General features: G+C 50.8%; 1 protein-coding gene across 1 annotated transcript in view; it reads right to left on the bottom strand.

Moving 5' to 3' along the window:
* The window catches only part of bcr (BCR activator of RhoGEF and GTPase), a 52,939-nt gene extending 40,161 nt beyond the window's left edge, over positions 1-12,778 (bottom strand). Inside the window, exon 1 of the mRNA XM_068752591.1 lies at positions 11,194-12,778. Coding sequence (XP_068608692.1) covers positions 11,194-12,778 — 1,585 coding nt within the window. The remainder of the gene's footprint in view (positions 1-11,193) is intronic.
* Positions 12,779-15,430: the final 2,652 nt, after the last annotated feature.

Here is a 15,430-nt window from a genome sequence, read left to right as displayed (position 1 = left end):
ATGGAGCGCTCACAGAACGAGCAAAGGGGGTTCAGACAATTAAAATAAATCTAATACTGTATGTTTGCTTGAGATTGAGCCGAGACCTCAGGGAGGAGACACACCCACAGAGGCCTGTCTGTGACAATAAGCAGAGACAGATAGCAGCAGCTACGGTTGGGATATCAGTGAGACACAGGAGACAGGGTCTCTAATCCCACGTGCACAAGTCAGTGCGAGAGGAGACGTCTGACCCAATTACTCCTCTTAGAGGGCAAACGATTAGGGCTGTGTGTGTGTGTGTGTGTGTGTGTGTGTGCCATTAGCCATGTCAGAGAGGCTGTGTGATACACGCACCACTTCAATTGTGCGCATGGAAACGATTAACCCATATCCGCGTCGGGTTTTTTTTCTACTTGTGTGAGCAACTCTTGGGTCCCAGAACGCGACCACGAGCAGCTCAGCTCTCTATGAAGAACGCCAGAGAAGAGAAGCTTTAAAACACAACAAATCCCGACGGCTTCCATTCACCATCTAGCAACCTTTCCACCTGATGATGTCTGCCGACTCCGCCCACTCCGAATCGGCCCTCACCGGTGCGGGACGGCTTATCGCTGCGAGAATGAAGGAAGGCGACGCCGGCTCTGAGTGGCTGATAAGACTGGAGAAGCAGCGTGTAAGTGCGACCCATTTAGAAATGAAGAGCCGTGCACAGAATCGACACACTCAGTAAGGCAGTAGAAGCGCCGCCGTTGAGCCGCACAAGGTAAGTAACCTCTGAACACAGAGTCATGAGCCACTGGCAATGACCCTGAGGCAACGGCGAGTCAACCGGCGGTCAAGGGCGGATGGAGGCGCAGGGAGGGAAGCGGACCGTTCTCCGTTGAGGTCGCCCCCGCCACACTCCAGCGACAGCAAATAATAGCTTCCGAAAAGCAGCGAGACCTGCAGGTGACCCACTTTTTCACCGTTGCTTCTCGGCTGCGCACTGAAACGATCAGCGAGTCGCCCGTATCAGCGGAGGGGCCAATGTTTATGTGCAAAACAGGAGGAGGGAACGGCGTGTGTGTGTGTGTGTGTGTGCGCCGGTGGAGAAGAAGAGCGTGGGAAAGCGGTTCTTCTTCACCTCTATCTGGATTTCTGGCAGCTCGTTCCATTTATCTATCTCCTATGGACACAAATGTTCTGCAGCTGGTGATTAGTTTCATTATCGGGTCGCCTGCTCCATATTGTTTTCATTCAATCCATTCAATTTCTTTCAGTCGGTAGTTTTTTTTTTTTTTTTTCTCTTGCTTGTTCAGCAACATTTTCCAGTTCACTCTGAAAGCAGGTATGGCAGGTTGTGAGCGCCCTAACAGGTAAAACATCCTCTAATTGAGGCCATCAATAACTCACAGCAAACACACTCGTTTATCACACAAATACACACATTCTCGCTCCAAGGAAATTTTTGGTCTGACATCTGTCCTCGGCTCCTTTTGTCCCTTTATGGGGTCTATTCCTGGAACACTTGACATATCGAGCATGGAGCGTCTATTCTGAGACGGAACGCTCCACAAAACTCCTGAATACGATGGATCTGCCAGGTAATGGCATTCCCTGTTCATGCCGAGGATTATTTTTGCTTTTTGAGGCGATGATGACGCTACAATGATAAAAAGCCAGTGCATCAACATGGATTAATAATGAAAATGAACCGCTGCCCTTCAACAGAGATGGCCGAAACCCTCATTAGAGCCGACCTGCATCACCCAGACTGTTCCTTTTAACAACCATGTGGAACGCAGGCTTGAATTTGAGTCATCAAAGTGTGTTTTAATGGGCTTTTGCTCGAGCTAAATGAACTGAGAATACTTGGCTCTTATGGCTGCGAGCGTTTGATGGCCTTTTCTACATTGCTCCACCATTCGGTCATCTGGCGTGCCACAAACTAACATTACAGTACCAGGCCGAAAATAGAATACGCTCTATATTCTGAATATTCAAACAAACACACATGAAGACATGCCCATACACACACACACACACACACACTCGTGTGCGACGTCCCCACCCAGGCTGTGGCTTCAGTCACATGTTCCGCCCGAGAGCCATGAATCAGCCTCTCACAGAGATGCGTGACACACACCCGGTCAGAAGCGTCTACAATGAAGCTCAACACACATGTGTCAAAGTCATTCAAGTCATTTTGAATTTGCTGCACAAATATAAAATCTGGTGTCACAAAATGAAATTTCAGCACAATTCTGAAAACATTAAATGTTAAATAAAACACAAAAAAAGTAGGGGATTTTTTTTTTTGTTTATTCCATATACGACCATGTGGACACTAAATTTGCAGTATAGCTATAGCTACATCCGTTGCAGCGATTCGGGGATAACGGCTTTTTACCGGCAGATAGTTGCTATTTCTCACCAGGTCTGAGACCAAAACGGTTCAGTCGATGCTTCCATCTATCTATTTAACACCCTTTACCTGGATACAGCGGCTGTTTCCTTACAATAAGCCTCTGATGATCTAAAATAAACTCGCCGTTGATGGGTTGGGTTGGGTAGAACTGACTTTTCCAGCCCTGCTCAAAAATAAAGACGCACTCAGGGGGAAAATGTGACGGAATGCCAGTAAGACTCAGCGGCTTTCACGTTTAAATCTTTCTAATCAGTTTGAGAGGGATGAAATGAACCAGCCAGTCTCGGATCACCAACAACAAGCACGCGAGAAATGAAATGGTACAGATCCAGCTAATTCACTTACACACGAGTCTCAACTGCCACGCAGTTTAAAGAGAAATATAAAAATAAACGCAAAGAAGCATACAGGCAGGAAAAGGAACACAAAATGTCCATAATTCATCGTTTCCTTTGTAATCCAGACGAAAGCACAGATTTACATGACACAAAACCCAAAACTGCACTGCAGCTATTCCTGTATGGACTCTAAGCTCCAGATCGTTCTGGATTTCTCAGATGCTGTGAACGCTTCTTCTCCTGTAAGTCACCCTTGCTTGCACGTTTAACAGAGCTGCGTTCACGGGCAGCGGAGACGCAGTCACGACGATCGAAGCCCCGCCGACAGAAAGCGTGTCGTTTTCCTCCGGTATTTCCGCCAGCTTGCCACTTTACTTTTAATCTGGAGGGCGGAGACGGGCTTTCCGGAACTTCCTCCTCAAATGTGTCACAACTATTTCCAGTTTGTGTCCGTTCTGTAGTCAGATCAGATTTTGAAGCAGAGTGACAGACAAATAGATGCCTCTCCAGTCCCTGCCTGATTTCCTGCGACTGGCGTGTTACCAGCCTGTCAGACATTTAGCTGCTAATCAAAGGCAACTTTCCTTCCACCTGCATCACGGTGTGTGAAGACTTTTACTTGCTGCATTGACTAGACTACAAATCCGCAACACATTTACACGGGACCTGAGTTACGTTTGCCATCGACTGATAGACATTCAATGATCATTTTCCAAACTTTGTGAGTTCTCCACTTTAGGCATGTTGACGCCACACTAAGCTGCTAAAGGGTTTTAATTCAAAACATGGAAAGAAATGGACCCACCAACAAATTCTTATTATTTTGGACACAGGATGCGTTTTTTTGACTATCCATTAAGTCGTGGGGGGGCTTGATGTGAATAAGACAAACGGGGGGGGGGGGGGGGGGGCTTTCTCTTAAACAATCGCTCGCTAACGACAGCTAAAGTCTTAAAGGGTGTCCAATAAATCGAAATAAAACACAACGGTTGAGCGATCGGAAGAACAAAATAGCTGCTTCTGACAATCTTGAACTTGAGATTGTGTACTTGGTGTAAAATAGTTCTCCAACTAATATGTTTGAACCTCATTTATGAACCCATTAGGAAAATAAAGGCGCTGATTGCATTTCACCGAGACTGCAGGCTAATTTGGGCGGGGGAAACGGGAGCGGAAGGCCGTCGCGCGTCCGGGACTTCTTGCACAGCAATGCTGCAATTATCAGTCACAAGTTTCCCGTTTTACACAAACTCATCCATGAAGTGAAACAAATCAGATGCCTTGAGGCAAGACACCCCGACGCGCTCGCCGGCGGAGAATCCTCGCTCACCTTTGTAGAGTAATTGAATTCATTACAGCTAATTGCGTCGGTGAGAAACACTGGAAGTTTCCACCACATTGAGCCCAGCGTCTCCTCACGGAGTCGAGACATCTGCTCGTTTTTCTGGAAGGATTTCCTTTACAGGACAAAGAAGCAACGGAAGGCTGTGGTACGATCATACTCAGACCACAGATCACACACCTTCGAGATATAAGAACAAATAGTCAATGATAACATTACTTTTAGTGCTGATTTCCAAAAACCTCGACTGAATGGCTTCCAGCTGTAGCCCCGCTGGCGTTGGGGGGGGACTCGGGGGGGGCTTTGCGGCTCACAGATTCCATCGAGGTGTAGCTCCAGGCTACGAAGCTGCGGCAGATGAAGCGCAGCGCTCGTCTCACACAGACGAGGCTTCGGCTGAGATTCATAGAGGTCGTCTGATGGGCGCCCTCGCCGCGGAGTCATTCAAGGAATCGATAAAGTTATGAATATCTCTTGGCGTGGCGGTGCAGTAATGCAATTATTCCACTTTCCTCTGGCCTAGAGAGCAGACTGTGGGCACCGCGTGTCCTTTTATGGAGCACTGCGCTGCGTTTCCAATGCGAGGTCCTGCTCGAGGCAAACGGAGCACACACATTTGTGTCCCACATTTGAAAGAGAGCGCATGGCGTCTGCTCTGCGGCTGATTGGACAGTGCACAAGGTAGAAGATGCATCTAACAAGACACACATGTGTGTTTGCACGAGCAGGAAACACGAGAGATGAGATCACATGGCAAGGAGAAACTGTGTGTCTAGAGTAAACAGAGCTGGGTGTGAGACGTGGAGTCTCTCAGTGTGTGTGTGTGTGTGTTGTGCCAGAGCGTCTTTGGTTGCACGGGGATTCCTCGAGACACCTTGCCCTGTGGCAACCGTCCAACCCACTAGGGCAGGAACAACGGCGTGCCGATCACGTGCCGCAGCGACCGCAGCTGCTCTTTGTCCCGCCGAGAACGTTCCCCAGCGACCGCGGACGTCCAATCAGAAAAAAGGAAACCCTTTAAATGATGGTTTCTTTTTCCATCACTGAAATCAGAGGAGATCCACCACATGGCACGTCGAAGAAAGACGCGTAGAAATAAGCCATCAAAGTAAATAGTATAAAAAAAAAATTATAGTAAAAAAAAAATTATAAGCAAATAAATAAATAAATAATAATAAATAAATAAATCAAAACTCCCAAAATGTGAAAGATAGTTTATAAATCAACTATTGAACAAACCCCACTCAGACTGAGCCTAAGATTAACAAATGACAATACAAATAAATACTAAAAACTATTAGCATCAGCGTTGCCCCGTCTTGGATTCATTTTCCTGTTGCCACCCAGACCCGGAGAGAACCCACGCGGACACGGAGAGAACCCACCCAGACCCGGAGAGAACCCACCCAGACACGGAGAGAACCCACCCAGACCCGGAGAGAACCCACCCAGACACGGAGAGAACCCACCCAGACCCGGAAAGAACCTGCGCAGACCCGGAGAGAACCCGCCCAGACCCGGAGAGAACCCACGCAGACCCGGAGAGAACCCACCCAGACCCGGAGAGAACCCACGCAGACCCGGAGAGAACCCACGCAGACACGGAGAGAACCCGCCCAGACCCGGGGAGAACCCACGCAGACCCGGAGAGAACCCACGCAGACCCGGAGAGAACCCACCCAGACCCGGAGAGAACCCACGCAGACCCGGAGAGAACCCACGCAGACCCGGAGAGAACCCACGCAGTGTACATGTTCATTTGTGCGACTGCGGTTGTGCGTGGAGCGCCGTGGGCTCTTTGACGAATGGCGCGCAGGAATATGACACCCTGTGTCATCTTCTAGTCGCGCAACAAGGAAGCGACAGCATCAATAACGGATGAGACGGAGCGGGATGGTGCGTGCATCCGAGCAGAGGTACGCCTCACCGAGTTGTTCTTTATTCAGCTCTCTGGTAATTTGTTTCTAAATACGTTTACTTTACAATTTTGTGTATTCGTGTAGCAAGCTGGAAATGTGAGGCACAGAGGCAATTAGACACGTTTACTTTGGGGAAATGGCGACACCGTTCTAATGTGTGTACAAAGACGATTCTGACTGCTTTACAAATCCTTCCTCAGGCTTTTACATCGTAGTACGGGGGGGATACAGCACAAACGAGCAGGACGAGCTCCTTTCTGTTCCCGTCACAGAGGTGGCGTTTTTTTTTTTTAAATACTTCTAGAGCCAATCGCAGCCGGCCGGGCCATTTATAGGCCTGTGAAGTGAAGTGGGCCAAAATGACAGGGAGCTGCAGTGACGGTGACACGGGAAGATGTGTAAAACCGGAGCGCTCACGGAGACAAAAAAAGGAAGTGAGGAAGGAGCAAGAAGCCAACAAAGAAAAAAGAAAACGGCTCAATGCGACCGCTTGGATCATATGGACGCCATGTGGGCGCCGCAGAGGAAGCTCCAAACCCCACAACTTAGCAGCACATGCAAAGTCCCTTCATCTTCTCTTCCCTCATTCACACTCTTGTCAGTTCGTTCGCTGCAAAGGGATGCACTCAGGCATTCCACATTTCCAGTCAGCTGCTATGTGCATGGTATTTGTCAGGGCTCCCGCTCTGCTTATGTTGGACTCAAATTGCCCGTTTGGCTCGCAGCCATGTCAGGCAAGGCAGGGGCCCAGAGCAAAAACATCGCACGCCTTGAGTCAAGCCCTGCTATCTCGTAGTCGAGGGGATTTGTGTTGAAAGATCAGCTCGGTGAGAATCCACGCGGCGTTGTTGCCAGGTCAAGCCACGCCCGAGCAACGTTCTACGTAAACGATCAGGAACATTAAGACGTGGTTAAAGTGCTTCGCTCCGGGGCGCAGGGCGAGCTGGAAAAACGCTTTTTAATTCTCCGTTTTGCCGTCGGGATGAAGGCACGTAGGAGGAGACGCAGGCCGAGGGAGCTGCTGACTCAGATTCTGCGGCTTGTCGTGAGAAAAGAGGAGCGATAGAAGAAGAAGAAGAAGAAGACAATACCGCCGCGGAGTGAATTCTGGCCGTGAAAAGACATTTAATTAGACTTCCAATCCTTTTTCTGTAAACCTGAGATTCGGAATGAGTGGCATTCAGGTTGATCTATATCTCGGGCCTCATCGTAGATTCGGAAAAGGCTTTTTTTTCTGAGAGATAACATTAAATCTCGGCAGAACGCCTCCGTCAACCGTCCCGTCTTTTATGCAGGCGAGCGGCAGCCTCTCCAAGAACTTCTAAAAGTCCGTTGTGGCGGACAAATTGAGCTTATAAACCAGCCTTTATGCTGCGCAGTGTGCCGCAGGGGTGAAAGGCACTGAGAGGAAGAAGCACAGAGGGGCAAAAATGGTCAAGGGGGGGGGGGCATTAAGTGGTATAGAAGAGATAGCACAGATGTCGGGCTTTTGCCGAAGGGCAGATGCCGATATGAAATCTGATCTCGCTGTGGTCCAGTTTCTCTGCAGCAAGCGCCTCGACAATAAAAGACGGGCAGCGCCAGACGGAGACCGGCAGGAAGGAAACATCTCTTCAGACCTGCTGAATCGTTTTCTCACCCACTCTCCAGGACTGGCTGCAACGCGCTCGTTTCCCTACGTCAAGGAGGCTTCTGGACATTATTCTGTTAAATAAATAAAAGCTATGTTACTTAATACGAGACTATTGTGTCTGCGGAGAGACGATTCCAGCACGTCTGCAAACACGCCGGTCTGATTTTTCTTTCTTTCTAGCGGAGGGTTCTTGCATGCGTCCTGTCTGGATGAGCGAAAGGTGTCTCATCCTGCAGCTCTTTTGTCATCCGCAACCACAAAAAGCTAATGAGGCCTGCAGAGCCCCCCCCCACACACACTCCTCTGCAGCCCGTCAGCTCCAGCGGCTCAGGGCGCATCTGAGGTTGAACGTGAACATGGACCATGGAAGTGAGGGTTCGTGCAACGGTGAAAAAACAAACATGGAATTTCCCTTTTTAGCATCATCAAAGTCTTTCAACCGTCCACACACAGTCTTAAAGGCATCCAGATACGGAACCGCTGGAGGTGAAGAAGAGACGAAGGGGAAAACAACACAGGAGAATGGATCCAGCGATTGTGAGGTTTGAAGGCCTTCATCACCTAAATCCCTATTGGACAATTTACTCCTACGGGGGAGGGGAGAGGTGTGTGTGTGTGGGGGTGGTCCTGGCTCTGTTCTCACCCCCCCCCCCCATTTTACCCTTTCGGCTCAGTGGAAAACTGGCAGAGAGAAAGACGGAAAGGTGATGCACTTCTTTGTAACTGGCTCCGAGCAAAAGGAAGCTGAAAGCTGCTCTTCGATTGGCGCTGATTGGGAGATAAATATAAGGAAATGGGGAAAAAAGGTAGGAGGAGATAAAGAAAAGAGGATTAATAAAATCACAGAATAAAAATGTGAAGGGAGGAAAAGGAAGAAACTCTGGAATGTCCTACGCCGGAGCACAGGAGGAAACCGTCTAGTGACATCATCAGCAGATAACATTCTACATAAAACATAAGGTAGAATATAATCTACACATCACAGATGCTGTTTGCGGGTGAAGATAATCCGACTTGTAATTTACAGGACATCAAGTATGAGTGCTGCGCACTGGTATGGGGAATATGCTAATCTGATGGTGAATAGTGGAGATTAAGGTTAAAGTGTTTGCATGACTGGACAGGTTTCTGCTGCCCTCTAATCCAGAGGGCACACATACAAGACGAGCGCCGCTGGGGTACAGGTCGACCTTCAAGTCTTCATTTCAGGTGTCTACCATTGTACCATCGGGGGGGGTGCTATCTCACCTGTAGAGCATGGGCACCCGAGAAGGTAAAGGTCCTGAGCTCCAAACGAATGGCTCTTCTTTGTGTTTTGCGTTTTAACATGTTAAACACTCAGGCAGGATCTCTTCTGGATCGTCTGTTCCTGGTAACATTCCCAACATTTCCTGATTTCCTCAAGATCCATCTGTAACTTTTTGAGTTATGTTTCTAACAGACAGGCAAAAAAACCGAACCTCCTCGGCGGAGGGAAACAAAAAGCATTTTGCTGAATTTCGACGGAGATCTTGAGAAACATTTTCATGCGTATTAATATCGCATACAAAAATATGTCCTCTCTAAAACGTCAGTGAGAAGCTCGAGAGGCATCGGGGAGAGAGGTTGCAACTGGCTAAATCAAACACAGCGGCTGACGGGAGCCAGCTGAGGGGAGGTGGACAATAAAAGCATTGATGCTCCCTCAGGTTTGGAATCCCCGCCCCGTCAGAAACGAGCCAGCAGGTACTCCCTGCTTCACGGGCACATTTCCCTTCAAATGAATCACTGGAAACATTTTACCACCCGTCTCACGACAGCAGAGTCTACTGAAAGCTCATTCCCTTCCTAATTAGAGTTTCACCGTCCACATGGTGATCTGCATCATCATCATCATCATCATCAAATTGTTCTTTGTATTTTTATACACCAACCGTGAAAATCGGAAAAAAGTGAATCGGATCTTGATGTGTATTTAATTTCATCAAGATCCGTCGCTTACTTTTTCAGTTTTGTTGCTCAAGGTAAAAAAAATAAATATTTAATCCTGCAATTATTGTTTATCAGCACACACACACACACCTATCTCTACAGGCGAAGCAGCTGCAAGGTATAAGAGTAAACATCAAACGTGTGCGTGTTGTTTTTAGTGCGTGTGTTTCCGTTACGCAACGGGAGAGTTCTTCCCATCTGTGCCGTTCTGCAGCCCCCGCATCCCCGACCAGCCGAGCGAGAAACGGCAGCCTCCCAAAAAGCGTCCCACTCCTCGTTATTACCATCCACCTCCCACCAAAAACCACAATCTCAGACTCCACGCCGCGGGGGGGGGGCAAAAGTGATGTCAGCATCATGCCCCGACTGCCCCCCCCCCCGACTGGAACACCAGCCCGCCCCGCAGGGTGTCTAACCAACAATTTCACTTCTTAAACTCCAGATTATCTTTCTCTACGGATCGCAGTCTGCAACGCGAGCCCCCCCCCCCCCCCCCGCCCCCCCAATCCTCTGGCCCAACTCCCCACAGGGCTCACTGTTGTGGAAAAGATGTTGAGACAAAGACAGCAGACAGTGCAGCGATAATCCCGAATGCAGCATCTGGGGAATTAGACTCGTCATCTGGCTCTGATACCGTCGCCATGCCGACGACGCGGATCTTTATTGTGCTTCATTGTAGGTTGAGGGGGGGGGGGGCATTCAGAAATGAATGGAGTTTTACTCTCACTGCAAATATTTGTGAGATGTTTTTTTTTTTTTTGCGAACAGGACGTGATCTCGTAGTCAGATTATAGACACACACACACACACGCACACACACACGCACACGCACGCACACACACACACACACGCGCACATGCACACGCACACGCACACGCACACGCACACGCACACAAAACCCTACGTGTAAAATACTTTCCCCGATTTCACCAGAGGCACCGAGAGTGGATCTAATCAAACAAATGAATTATAGATGCAAAGAGAACTGTTCAAACCGCACCCCCCCCCCCCCCCCCCCCGACCCCGAACAGTCAACGATATCTTCATTGTGAAGGTACAGTAGAAACGTCTCTCGTCCAAAAATAGGACGCACGCGTTGCGTTTCCTTCTCTCCGACTCAATCTGTTCATCTCCTTGCCGGCTTCTTCCCTTCCTCAGCATTCATTCTGAAAACAGAAGCGGAGCGTTTGATTCGTTCGCCCCTGCTGCCCTGTCTGGTCCGGCACGGTGCCAGCCCTGAATCCGGTACAACACGGGGGCCCTGAAACACAACTACAGAGAAAAGAGCACGTACAAACGTGCACGGCTGCAACAAAACACGCCTCGGTAAACAACTCGGTGCCTAAAAAAAAAAAAATGGAGGTCAAATATTTGAACTTCCTGGGCAGTGTTTGCGAGCTAAGCGACGTTTCATCCATCTCCCACACTGAGAATCACTCACACACACACACACGCACGCACACGCACGCACACACACACACACACACGCACAGGTAGCGTGGAAAGCCTCAAAATACAAAGGAGGCGACACAAATCCAGCGTGGCTGAACATCCTTCATTCATTCGAGGCTTTCATTCGAGAGACGGCAGCTTTCACTCACCCAGATGGTCGCCATGGAAACTGTTGTCGTGGGACGCCCGGCCGTGGGCTGCAGGCGGCCATATCTGACCCGTTTTGCGAACGCTCACGATGGTGGCTTCGGACATGACCACGTGGCCCCCCTGCTGCCGGTGGTGACGCTTCTGGGACTGCGGCGTTGGGGGGCTGCTGCTGTCGAAGGAGTGCTGGGAGTTCTGGGAGTTCTGCGACGGCGAGCGGCTCTTCTCCCGGAAGGGCCGGCAGAAGGCCGTGGTGGGACTGGGCGAGACGTGGCTGGACTGGCCTGAGGAGAAGTCCTCCTCGCTGGAAGTCAGGTTCTCATTGGAGCTGCAGTCTGGCGTGTAGCCGCCGCCCCCGCCCCCGCCCCCGCCCCCGCCGACATCCTCGAAGCTCCCTGGCGAGTAAGAGCGCCGCGGCCAGGTGAGGAGGTGGTCGTCGCCGCCTCCCGGGTCTCTCATTGTGACCCCGCCACCACCTCCGCTCCCGCCTTCGCCCATCATCACCCCGCCCACGTAGACGCTGGAGTACGCCTGGAACTCGGAGGGCTGCCAGGGGGGGGGCGGAGGTTTGCCGCCGTTGGCCCTCCCGGAGTGTCGCTGGTTGGGCTCCCCATCTTCGTACTCCGCATCATAGCCACACGTGCTCTCCGTGGACCGGCCCCGGTAGACCGGCCTGGCCCGGAGCTCCCCGGCCACGGTTGCTAGGTTACCCGGGAGGGAGTGAAGGGACCGCTTCCGCTCCATCTGCATGGCCTGGCTGCCCAGGGCGCCGATCTTGTCGGAGACGTCCCGATCGTTCACCCGGACCAGACCCCTCTCGTGGTGGAACTCCACGTTGGAGTAGAACGGCGGCGGCGGCGGCGGCGGCTGCTTCTCCTGGGCCTTGCCCCCGTCGCCGGCGGAGTGAGAGTTCGCCCGTTTGATCCTCTCGAAGTTGGACCTGAGCGCTGCCACGCCGAGCCCCATCCCCAGCTTGTCCTTGGGGTCAGAGGGCAGCTCCTTGTCTGGGGGGGGGAGGTTGGGTCGCCGGGGCGAGGCCGAGACGCCGCCGCCGCCTCTCTGCTTCGATGGCGAGAGGCCATCGAGGTTGTCGCAGGACGTCGACTCGGCCTGCTGGGGGGCCTCGAAGGCCGACTCCAGGCCGTCCCCGTGGGAGGCCGACTTCCTGGCAGGCGGGGGCCGCGGCTTGGACCGGCTCGCTCCGTCTCCGAGAGGCTGGTAGCGGCTCCGGTCCCCGCCGTAACCCCCCCCACCCCCCCCAACGATGCCCGTCTCCTGCATGTGCGGCTGCTGGGACTGGCACTCGGCGCCCTGCGTGGCCGGGGGGTCCATGCCCTCGCCCAGGGGGGTCTTCCTGAAGCCCCAGCGCTGCTTGTCGTAGCTCTTCCTCTCCTTGGCCAGCAGGGTCTGCAGGTAGATCATGCGGAAGCGCTCCTTGTTCACCTCCTGCTCCAGGCGCCGGATGGAGGACTTGCACCTCTCCAGCTCCTGCTCGATGCCCCCCACCGAGCGCAGCTCCATCTTGGGGGGGTCCGACTCCGGGAACTGCGCCCTCCACGCTTCGATGAAACCCACGGGCTCCACCATGGTCGCGCTGTGGATAAACGTCTTTGGAGGCCGACCCCGGTTCTGGACGGCGCCAGGGGCGCGCAATGAGTCCTGCGCGCTTCTAGACAACAATGGCTCCTCCAGATCTAAAACAGGCCTCTAGGTAGCCCGGTCGGACACGGGCACGGACACGGACACGGACACGCGTGGGTTACGCAGAGGCAACAATGCATCCCGTTCTGAACAAGAGAAACCGGCTGCTCGGTCTGGGGGGGCGCTGAGGGTGAAGCTCGTCCTCCTCGGGCATTATTCCAGAGAGGACACTTTCTCAGGAGGAAGATCAGCTTCGACACAATGACAGCATCTGTCACTAATGATCGGGCTCCCACGGAGAGGGGGGGGGGGAGAGGGGGGGTGTTACTCACTGATCATTCCGGCTCTGGCAGCAGGTCCGTTCATTCGGTGTTAATCCCGGTCCGGGTCCGGCTGCTGATCCGGACCGAGCGTCTTTGTACCAGCGGCGCTTGGATAAAAAGCGCAACAAAAAAAAAGAAGAAAGAAAAAAAAAAAAGCGGCGTCCAAATCTGAGTTCCCCCCAAAAACCGGAAAACGGGATCCGGTAGAAAAGGAGGTCGTTCTGTTTGTTTTTCTTTTTTTTTTTTTTGCTTTTCGTGTTCTTTTCCAGATTCCGTTCCTCCGGCCGTGATGATGATGATGATGATGGTGCTGCTGTGAGCGCTCCCGTCTCAGGCTGCGGGAGTGGGCGGGGCCAGCGTGACGGGCAGGCTGCTGGTTAAAGGGACAGAGCAGGATGCGGTGACCCTCCCGCGTAACGGTTACTCAGGCCTTTGTAGTCCGCACATCCAGATTCGGTATTTGCGCCACACGTTCTTGTTTCAGCGCCGTGGCGCGTGAAAATCCAGAGACATTCCGGTTTACTAAACGTGTTCAGGAATACATCGTGTGCACCATTTCTATTGTTTCCAACCTTTCAGGATAAGAGTCCTTTAAAAGCTTCCGGTTGTACCTGCGAGCACGCTCCGTTTGTCTTTAGTCCGATGCTGCCACCTAGCGGGCACTTTAACGCATTGCGAACAGAAACGAGCGAGGCTCTTCCAGTTTTATTATCTATGGACACTTCTCACTTTGCATGTTCCACTTTAGCAGATGTTTCTTCTCCTCTTTTCTTCTTCTGTTTTTCGGCACCTGAGATGGATTCCATTCCATCCATCCATCCATGGGTGGATGATTGGCTGATATGGACCAACCTTATCCATCCATCCATTCCATCCATCCATCCACGGGTGGATGATTGGCTGTTTTGGACCAACCAACCATCCACCCATTCCCACCCATCCACCAGATGATCACATCATTCATCCATGGATTGGTGAAGAGGATGGAAGGGGTATGGATGGATGGTTGGCTGATCTGGACCAACCAGAATCGTCTCTTTTCTTCAATCCATTTCTCCTTCTGTTTTTCGGCACCTCACAGATAAACCATCTTAGACATAATGCCGAGTGACGACCGCAGACCCCTGTTTGTATATTGCATTGCTTGCTTCCACGCTAGTTTGCTTACAATAAGGCTGACCAACCATCCAACGTCACTCTGTTGGCTGCCAGGTTGTAATGGATATACAATGGGCTGCAACAATTCACACCCACTCCACTTGAATAAAAAAAAACACACACACGCATTTCAAATATAATGTTTTATTTACCTGAAACCACAACCTCAGTTAATGGAGGTACAATCGTCAATGATTGCCTTTTTACACAATAATTCTTCACCCAGGTGTCTCCGTGGGGACTGAATAAGCCACCTAATCACTAGATCACAGTTTTACAGCAGTTGATAAGGATACATGACAATAATTATTATAGTGATACAGAGGAAATAAGAAAACAATACTGTTGTATTGCAATAAATCTAGTTAGTCTGCCGTCCTCAATGAAAAGGACCGACTGATCAAAGAGCACAGAGCTCGGTGACAAGTCTGCCTAAAGTAATTACAGGGGAAAAGCAAAGTCTAAAAAAATCTAATTCAAGTAGAGCACAGTTAAATTCAGCATGTCATTAATCCATGTCTTTATATTTTGAATTTTTGAAACATCCCACACGTCACAGTAAAAAGTGATTTCCTAATTTCTGATATAGCAGTCTTAAAAGCATCTTAACATCCGAGTATAATACATTAGTCTATAAATACAACCAGCTAAAGCCTACATACAGCTGAAACGCATGCACGAATATTTTGTACATGATGTAACAAAACCGCTCAACCCGGTGTTTCTAAATATTTCTGGGTGGTAAACTACCATGAATGGACACAAGTTCTTCATGCAAGGAGGAACATTGGGGGGGGTTAGAACTTCCCTGTACACAAAACTGGAATAGTGTCATCCTGATGCAATATCTGCACTCGGAGGTATATGTGTGTGTGTAGCTGTAAGTTGTGAGTGTGCTTCCAGCCCGTACGTTGACCCTCCTGCGTCTGCTCTCATTACTGTGCGTTTGTATTGGGCTGTGCATGGCTCCACGCGGCTGCTCATCACGGCGGGTGAGGTTAAAGTGACGGCAGGATGACCCCCAGCCTCTGAGCGCTCTTAAAACGTTGCTTTTATGAGAGCCAACCTAAAAAAAGGAGAAAGGGCTTTAGTGCTGAACGTTAACATTTCCACACCA

Source organism: Brachionichthys hirsutus, chromosome 19, assembly GCF_040956055.1.
Source record: "Brachionichthys hirsutus isolate HB-005 chromosome 19, CSIRO-AGI_Bhir_v1, whole genome shotgun sequence".
Lineage (NCBI taxonomy): Eukaryota > Metazoa > Chordata > Actinopteri > Lophiiformes > Brachionichthyidae > Brachionichthys > Brachionichthys hirsutus.
This window is presented reverse-complemented; position numbering and strand designations above follow the sequence as displayed.